Source organism: Octopus sinensis, unplaced genomic scaffold, assembly GCF_006345805.1.
Source record: "Octopus sinensis unplaced genomic scaffold, ASM634580v1 Contig11267_ERROPOS37228, whole genome shotgun sequence".
Lineage (NCBI taxonomy): Eukaryota > Metazoa > Mollusca > Cephalopoda > Octopoda > Octopodidae > Octopus > Octopus sinensis.
Genome location: NW_021832285.1, coordinates 22,501 through 32,500, shown reverse-complemented (window position 1 = coordinate 32,500; position 10,000 = coordinate 22,501). Strand labels below are relative to the sequence as shown.

Sequence of the window (10,000 nt, the reverse complement as noted above, 5' to 3'; positions counted from 1 at the left end):
CGTTACGTTGTGAGTTCAAATTCCGCCGAGGTCGACTTTGCCTTTCATCCTTTCGGGGTCGATAAATTAAGTACCAGTTACGCACTGGGGTCGATGTAATCGACTTAATACCTATGTCTGTCCTTGTTTGTCCCCTCTGTGTTTAGCCCCTTGTGGGTAATAAAGAAATAGGTATTTCGTCTGCGTTACGTTGTGAGTTCAAATTCCGCCGAGGTCGACTTTGCCTTTCATCCTTTCGGGGTCGATAAATTAAGTACCAGTTACGAACTGGGGTCGATGTAATCGACTTAATACCTATGTCTGTCCTTGTTTGTTCCCTCTGTGTTTAGCCCCTTGTGGGTAATAAAGAAATAGGTATTTGTTCTAACCCTTTAGATTCTGAGTTCAAACACGGTTGAGGTCCATTTGCTCTTCATTCTTTCCAGGGTTATAAAAATGTACCAGTTCAGGGCAGTGGATTAGTGGGAGAGCATACTTTGTGTTACTTCTTCCGGTACTACACTTTCTGAGTTCAAATCCTAGTATGGCCTCCTTGTTTGGTAGAAATAAAACATCAGCCAGTTTAATGCCAGCACCTGACAGTCTGGATGCCATTAGTGGAGGATAAATGTCTATTGTAATTATTTAGAACACATCTTCAGTTTTGATGCTACTTCCTCTCTCCTGCCCACCACTCTTGAAGTCATTGTAAGAGAATGATGGACACTGGTCACCGAAGAAAATTTGGAATTTTCATGTATCAACATGTCCCTAAGAAAAAACAATTGGACAGCTGTGAAACGTGCTTCTGCCTTCATAGGCGTCATCAGCACAGCGTTGTCTTACCTTGATTCCATAAGGCTTAGACATATACAGAATAAGTAGACGTTTATAGCCTGCACTAATTTGTGTAATTCTAAGTAAAATAAGCAAAACTGAGTGTAGCAAGCATCAGGGATTTGAAAGAAGGAAATAACAAAGTTTTTTTGATTTATCGAAAGTTATTTCGCTTTGAAAAAACGTAAGCAAATAGATGTGTGTGCGTGTTTGAGTGTGTGATTGTTTAGAGTTTGTGAATATGTGTGTGTCCTAGGGTTTTCGTACGTGTGTATGTATGTGTAATATCATCACCTATTTACGATGATGCTGAGGGTGACGATGACGACGACAATGAAGATGATGATGGTGATGATAACATCACTGATGATTGTCATGATGATAGAAATGACACGAAACACTCTACTTACTTTCATCAAATAACTCCGTGTTCCGTTGTTGCAATCCCAAATCACGCAAAGTCTGTGATGTCTTAAAAGTTTCAGAAACTTGTTTAAAAATTTGGTCCTTAGTAATTGTACGTGGTACTGTGCAATTAATAGTAAATACCTCACTATTCTTTTCGGAACTGAAATAGGATTTTAAAAAGATATTACAATATATAATTAGTTTAAATGACACTCACCAGAATTTTTACTTATATGGGACTCTAACTAGTTTTAATGGAAATGATCTTGTTCTAACAACAAAAATCTAAATTCTACCATTATATCAGGCCATCCCATAAGTTCTGTCCGAATTTTGTATAAAGAAAAGTGTGATCAAATGTTATATTTAATTGAAATTTAATCATCAATGTACTTTCCCTGGTTATCTATAACTTCCTTCCATCTATTTACAAGCTTTTTAATTCCATCAATGTAAAACTCTTTTGGTTTCAATGCGAAGAACTCTGAAATGTCAGTTTCGACTTCCTCCTGGCTTGCGAAAGTTTTGTTCCCCAAATGATTCTGTAAACTACGAAACAAATGGTAGTCTGAAGGAGCAAGGTCGGGAGAATAAGGTGGATGAGGAATTTTTTCCCAACCAAGCTCTTCGAACTTGTGATGTGATCTTTGCAGTGTGAGGTCGCGCATTGTCCTGATGAAACATCACACCTTTTCGATTCACTAAATCAGTGTTATATTTTTTGCTTGGTTCAAACGCTCTAATTGCTGACAGTAAACTTCAGCATTGATTGTTGTATTAGGTGGTAAAAATTCAAAGTGAATTACTTCTTTGCAATCCCACCAGATAGAGATAAGAACCGTTTTCCCATGAAGTTCCCTTCTCGGTTGTGGTTGAGCTTTTTCCCTCTTACCAAGCCACTGTTTACGACGTCTAACATTTCGATAGAAGATTCATTTTTCGTCACCAGTCGCAAGTCTATCCCAAAAGGGTGAACCAATGCCAGAGTCGAGAGAACACATGAAATGAGGATCATGATGATGATGATGATAATGGGGGGTGCTGGTGGTGGTGGTGGTGGTGTGGTGGTGGTGTTGGTGCTGGTAATGATGGTGTTGATGACGACAACGACGACAACCTATGCATCTACATATATATTCACACACACATGTTTTGTACTCTATATATCTACATTAGTCTGCTCAACATTTCATTGAACGTATGAACCTGTGTATTATGGATGTCAGGTACAGAATTCTTATTGTAATATTTAATACAGCAAAAATAAACACGGGAATATTTTCACCAAAAATAAACAAAATTTGAATAAAAGTATTAATTTTGCTTACCCACAATACGCAACTTCGAATGTTCCTGTCAAGTATGATAACTCATGCTCCATCTGCAATAGATTTATACAGGAATATAATACAGTTATTGTGTGTGTGTGTGTGTGTGTGTGTGTGTGTGTGTGTGTGTGTGTGCATACACACACGTATCTATATTTGTGTGTAACACAACAAACTGACACAATCGTTACCGCGCCGGTAAAAATGCGTAGCAGCAGTTGTTCCGACTTTGCTTTCTGTTCCAATGCCGCTGGGATCGAATTTGCCTTTCATCCTGTCGAGGTCGATAAAATAAGTACCAGTTAGTCACTGCGGTCGATGTAATCGACTTAACACCCGAAATTTCACGCCTCATGCCAAAATTCATAATCTATTCTTTAACCCAAGCGCCACCTATACTATTCCTCACATTTACCCCCTAATTCCATCCTCCAAGCACCACCTATACTATCCCTCATATTTATGTGTGTGTGTGTGTGTGTGTGTGTGTGTGTATTCTGTTTTATTTGTTCATTTGCATCATTGATTCCAAATCTGCTGCCCTTGAATTCGCCTTATACCCACACTTTACCCCGCTGATCCGAGCCATGCTAAAGGCTTCGGAGTGTAGGATCAAATCATCCGAGCGCTGATAAGTCTCTTCTATTCTGAGAATCTCTCGATCTCGTCTGTTAGCTCTATATCCATGTATGTGTGCGTGCGTGTGTGCGTGCAAGCGCAGGAGAAAATTACTACTCACGCTTCTAGCTATGTCTTCATTGGACTTCTTCAAAATCGAATTGAAAATCAGATGAAATACAAAGGAGTTATTCGAACCTATGGAAGGATATAAAAATAGAAAAGAACCATTGCTTTAATAAATGAGAGACATCTCATAGATACCATGAAGATATAAATATAATTATCTATATAATATGTTTCTTTATTAGCCACACAGGGCTGAACACAGAGGGGATAAATTACAAAGGAGAGCTTTTCTTGGAGGGGAGGGGATTAAAGAAAAAGGAAAAGAAAAAACTAAAAGCGGGGTAGGTTTTCGATCAAAAGGGATCGTAAAAAGAGAGAGAAAAAACAACGATCAATAGGGATCGTGTATCATAGAAATGTCATGATGTAAAGTGTAAAGAGAAAAGCAGATAAGGCTTATCCATGGAAAGAAAAGACTACGGAAAAGACCACGGTAACCTCGGTCGATAATGTCACATGTTAACACATTTATTAGCAAGTAAGTAACTCTGTTTTAAATTTTTCCGGGTTCATAGGATTATGCTCAAGGTGGCTTCGTCATTCATACGTGCCATCCTTGCTACATTCACCCATCTTTTTTTTAAACATTCGCTAGACAAAACTTGCCTCTCTACTCTCACTTTCCTCTTCAAGTGATACTTGAAGAAGTTGATGAGAGATTGACCAGAGAGGAAAGTGTTTGTCTCTAATCCTTTCAGGCGCGTCCACCAGATACATTCTTTCGTCATATCCACAAGGATGGTGAAAATAGCTCTTCCTTCCCGTTTGAAGGAAGGAGGCGTGACAATATTGACGATAGACTCGGCTGATAAACCGACTCGTCCCACACGTGACAGCAGTTGTTCAACATAAGCCCACAGGTCGGAAATTGTTGGACACTGCGCGAGTGCGTGCAGAACGGTTTCGTTGCTCTGACCGCATTTCGGGCACGTCGGCCCCGTGTTTCTCGAGCCATGTCTATAGAGCTTATCCCGAACGGTAGCGCTTCTCAATAACACTGCCAAGCCAGGGATCTCTGGAAGTTGTCCATAGGTCCCGGCCCGAAAGTCGTCTTGAACAGGCGGGTCAGGTATTCCTCGTCGACGCCCAGGTTCACTCCGAGATCGTCGTCATACCTCCCCTCCACTAATCCCCTATAGAATGTTTTGGTTGTGTTAAAGTCGCTCAAGGTCGACTCGGGACGGCATGGTTGCTTGAGAGCAGCGCGACACTCGCTGTTGGTTTATTGAGATGAAGGAAGCTGACAGCGGATTCATTTACAACTGACAAACGCATGGACACCACACGATTACATTTTGTTTGTTGCTAACCGCAGAAGGACGACAGAGTTAAAAGGGGCTTGGAAAAAAAATTAAAAATTAGTAGCTCAAGTTCTGTAAAACTTCTGCATTTGTTATGTATATAGAATGTCGAGCTGGCAGAAACGTTAACACGTTAGCGGTATTTCGTCTGCCGTTACGTTGTGAGTTCAAATTCCGCCGAGGTCGACTTTGCCTTTCATCCTTTCGGGGTCGATTAAATAAGTACCAGTTACGCACTGGAGTCGATATAATCGACTTAATCCGTTTGTCTGTCCTTGTTTGTCCTCTCTGTGTTTTGCCCCTCGTGGGTAGTAAAGAAATAATAATGGTTATTTGCTTCTCTGGGATTCCTTATGTTATTAATACACGTTTGATGAGAACTCAGTAAGTTTTGAAAACCGATTAAATTTTTTTGTCGGTTATGGAGAGTGAGTTGAATTCGCGATGTCGATAAATTTACTATGGATTTTTATTCACACACACGTGTGTGTGTGTGTGTGTGTGTGTGTGTGTGTGTGCATATGTATGTGGGTAAAATATTATACATTTGCTATTTTAATGTTTTTGACGACACATCTTTAATAAATCAGGTATATTTATATCAAGGCGGCGAGCTGGCAGAAACGTTAGCACGCCGGGCATAATGCGTTGCCGTATTTCGTCTGCCGCTATGTTCTGAGTTCAAATTCCGCCGAGGTCGACTTCGGCCTTTCATTCTTTCGGGGTTGATAAATTAAGTACCAGTTAAGCACTGGGGTCGATATAATCGACTTAATCCGTTTGTCTGTCCTTATTTGTCCCCTCTTGTGGGTAGTAAATAAATCAGGTATATTTATATCAAAAAGTAAACAACACTTACCAGTGAAATTGTTCTTGTTGCATAAGTTTCCGGTGCAACAAGCAACGCAAGAGGTACCACTGGTCCATTTGTTGCAGGTAAAGGTATTGTTTCTGATATCTTCAAGACATTTTCTGTATGTGCTGCAGGATTTTTCAAACTTCAATGTAACACCGTCCAATGATAATTCGCGGCGGCAAACAGGCTGTAACGATAAACACAGAAATCATAACAACACAGGAGATATTTAAGATGATAAAAAAACGTCCAATCATTGCTCTTAAAATTATCAAAAAGGTAAGAAGGAAATCTCGGAGTGAATCTGGGCGTCGACGAGGAATACCTGACCCGCCTGTTCAATACGACTTTTGGGCCGGGACCTATGGACAACTTCCAGAGATCCCTGGCCTGGTAGTGTTATTGAGAAGCGCTACCGTTCGGGATAAGCTCTATAGACATGGCTCGAGAAACACGGGGCCGACGTGCCCGAAATGCGGTCAGAGCAACGAAACCGTTCTGCACGAACTCGTGCAGTGTCCAACAATTTCCGACCTGTGGGCTTATGTCGAACAACTGCTGTCACGTGTGGGACGTGTCGGTTTATCAGCCGAGTCTATCGTCAATATTGTCACGCCTCCTTCCTTCAAACGGGAAGGAAGAGCTATTTTTATCATCCTTGTGGCTATGGCGAAAGAATGTATCTGGTGGACGCGCCTGAAAGGATTAGAGACAAACACTTTCCTCTCTGGTCAATCTCTCATCAACTTCTTCAAGTATCACTTGAAGAGGAAAGTGAGAGTAGAGAGGCAAGTTTTGTCTAGCGAATGATGAAAGATAAGCGCATAGATAATCCCCTGTAAAATTTATTGATATTTACTGCATTTAAATGATGTGTTGTTGTTCGTTAAGCAACAAGACGGGTAAGGGTGATTAGGTGATGGTCTAGGGCTTAGGGGCAGGAGACCCCGGACCTTGGAAAAAAAAAACTTTGGTCGTCTTGTTGTAGTCGAGGCCTCTTCGTTGACGCCCGACACCACTGGGAGGTGGCTCTCGAAATCGGGGGAAATGGAGATCTCCAGGTCCAAATTCTTGAACGGCTAAATGATGTGTTATAAATGCCGATAATATACAACGTTCTCATGTCACATAAACACTCACACACACACACAAAATGACATGGAAGCACTCCGTCGGTTACGACGACGAGGGTTCCGGTTGATCCGAATCAACGGAACAGCCTGCTCGTGAAATTAACGTGTAAGTGGCTGAGCACTCCACGGACACGTGTACCCTTAACGTAGTTCTCGGGGATATTCAGCGTGACACAGAGAGTGACAAGGCCGGCCCCTTGAAATACAGGTACAAGAGAAACAGGAAGTAAGAGTGAGAGAAAGTTGTGGTGAAAGAGTACAGCAGGGATCACCACCATCCCCTGCCGCAGCCGCGTGGAGCTTTAGGTGTTTTCGCTCAATAAACACTCACAACGCCCGGTCTGGGAATCGAAACCGCGATCCTATGACCGCGAGTCCGCTGCCCTAACCACTGGGCCATTGCGCCTCCACTACACAAAATGACAAATAGCTGTAAGAATCGTATAATTCAGCCAAAGATTTTTGTCGGAGAACTTGTACTGTGAATTTTTCGCGCAAAATGTACGAAGTCAGGATTGCAAGCTCCATTCAACAAGCACACCGTAATCTCTCTATATAAACGGCAGTTTGTCTGTATGTGTTTCTGTGTGTCTGTTTGGTTGTACCCTCACCCTGACCACGGCTTTCAACCGATTCTGATGAAACTTGACACACACATAGCCCAATGTCATAATTCAAAACTAACGCAGCGAAAATTTTGAAAAGTTCCCCCAGTTCTGAAAAAAATCGATAAATTCGACATGGGGTCGAGAATCAGAAACACAAACCACAGACTGTCTAGGGGACGCAACTCGACCTTTTTTAACTCAAAAAAAATTTACCATAATTTTTTTTCCATTTTTTTGCTATTTTTTGGCTATAACTCTCTGAAAATGCTTTATAGTTATTTCCCTTACAAACCTGAGCAACGCCGGGCGATACTGCTAGTCCTTCATAAAAGATAATGATCAAAATAAAGGGTCGAAATTAACTACTCAAGTCATGGAAATAAAAATGAAAATATATGATTATATACAAAAAAGATGTTTCCACTCTGTAACTTCTTCGTTCCGTTACATTTACCCAGCCCTGTCTTGTGTCTAAAATTCAGCTCGAAATTTCCCTTGTAAAAATCAAGGAAGCTCCCAGAGATCAGGAGAAGTCGAACCGTCCAGTACCCGTTGTGACATACACAACCACTAGCTCAGTGCTTTTCAAACGTTTTGCTGGAGCGGAACCCCAAGGAAACATTTCACTGGCTCGGGGAACCCCCTGTGCAATAATTTGTCTTATGCACACATATCTGTGCAGGAGAATTAAAAATTACTGCCGGTTTTAGCAGTTTTGTAACTTCTTGCGGAACCCCTGGACTGTACTGGCGGAACCCTGGTTGAAAACCACTGCACTAGCTTGAGGACAGCCCTTTCGCAGTAGGAAGCTGTTACTTTCAGACCAATTTTGTGCAACGTTCAGGTCCAGTGATTTTAAGGACGACTGCCCATACTTTCAAATTTAATTGTTGAAATAGAAAGATCTTAGGAGATAAGAATATCTGAAGATCATTAAAACTTAACATCAGAGTATGCCGTTCAGTGATCCTGATTCCACTCGTGGCCACCACTGCGAATCTTGCTATCTGATGTCACTGAGCAACGGACTATGCTTCCAAAGTTTTTGATCAGATGATATTGAAGTTATCTCCCTTCTTTCTGATTTTTTAAAATGTCTATAAGATAGATTTTGACTTCAAATTACATGGACAATCCCATTTAATTAACGTAAAGAATACTAGCCATACTGTACCTTTTTGATAAAGTTTTCCTATCTAGTTCGGTCTTGTACAGTAGGATGTAGTTTATTGTAACTACTCTTCATTGAAATACAATGAAAATCAGTAGCAATGTCACACAGAATGAAACACAAAAACAGGCAGTAAATGATGGAGGCAATACCCATAACAGGACAATGCTAAAATAAATACACAGATAACTGACACTGAAATAACACCTAATGGTGGAATATAAATCTGATTATCAAACTTTCGCTTTTAACCTGCTCACATAAAGGAAGACAACAATACACCTCAACGTAGCTTCATTCTGAAAATGAAATGCTGAAGAGGCAAACATTTTTGTTGAAGCACTTGAGAAATTTACTGTTCCAAACAAAATACAAAGAACTCAAGAAAATGTGTCTAAAGTGTGTCTAAAGCCAGCTGGAGACGATGTTCTCCTGGGGCTAAAAGCTACAGTAACACCCACCCTTAGTGGTTAGCCATATTGAGATGGCAAGTATTCTTTACGTTGTCGACCGGTTATTGTTTACATCTCGTTCAGAGATTTAGTATTGCCCCCATTTAATTAGTTCTTCCGCAAATTGTAGTTCATCAGTGATACCCTACCATGCACTGGTGTGTGTGTGTGTGTGAAAAGCTTCATGGCAGAAAGCAGATGCCCTGGATGACATCCTTCTAAACTTCACTTGACAGTTTGGTATGAAGCTGCTCGTCAAACCTTTCCTAGCTCTAGACCCCAAATGTACTTCCCCCTCTGACTTCTAAGACTGTAGCTTCTACACCTTGGACCTGGATGTTTTCATACCACTTACCCTTTCTCATCCCTTCCAATGCCTTTTGGTCATTGCTCACCGTTCATATCCTATGGGCGCAGGAGTGGCTGTGTAGTAAGTAGCTTGTTTACCAACCACATGGTTCCGGGTTCAGTCCCACTGCGTGGCACCTTGGGCAAGTGTCTTCTACTATAGCCTCGGGCCGACCAAAGCCTTGTGAGTGGATTTGGTAGACGGAAACTGAAAGAAGCCCGTCGTATATATGTACATATATATATTTATGTATATAAATGCGTGTGTGTGTTTGTGTGTCTGTGTTTGTCCCCCTAGCATTGCTTGACAACCGATGCTGGTGTGTTTATGGCCTCCGTTACTTAGCGGTTCGGCAAAAGAGACCGATAGAATAAGTACTGGGCTTACAAAAGAATAAGTCCCGGGGTCGAGTTGCTCGATTAAAAGGCGGTGCTCCAGCATGGCCGCAGTCAAATGACTGAAACAAGTAAAAGAGTAAAAGAGTAAAATAGTAAAAGAGTATCCCGCACAATCTTATATGCCCAGTCCCTCTTTCCAAGATAAATAAACCCTCTAGAGTTTCGTCCTTTGCTCATGCTTTTATTATTCCTCATGTTAAGAGGCACAATTGATTGCTTCCAAGTTAACTCCAGGACACGTACTTCATACGTCCCACTCTGAGTATAGCCATGTTTTTCGGAGAAAGAAAAAGGAAGAGATCACACCTCTTGTGGGTTCGATTCCTAGACAGACTAGCACCTTGAGTTCTTGAACAAGGCACTTCATTTCACGTTGCTCCAGTCTACTCAGCTGCAAATGAGTATCAGCCTAATGTTGGTCACCGTCACTCCG

At 41.4% G+C, this 10,000-nt stretch overlaps 1 protein-coding gene across 1 annotated transcript in view; it reads right to left on the bottom strand.

The window, feature by feature from the left end:
- LOC115228875 (slit homolog 1 protein-like) overlaps positions 1–10,000 on the bottom strand; it is a gene marked incomplete at its 5' end in the record, with an annotated part of 32,689 nt that overhangs the window by 803 nt on the left and 21,886 nt on the right. The window contains 4 exons of the mRNA XM_036499039.1: positions 1,227–1,384; positions 2,553–2,605; positions 3,292–3,373; positions 5,465–5,643. Of these exons, the coding sequence (XP_036354932.1) occupies positions 1,227–1,384; positions 2,553–2,605; positions 3,292–3,373; positions 5,465–5,643 (472 nt within the window). The remainder of the gene's footprint in view (positions 1–1,226; positions 1,385–2,552; positions 2,606–3,291; positions 3,374–5,464; positions 5,644–10,000) is intronic.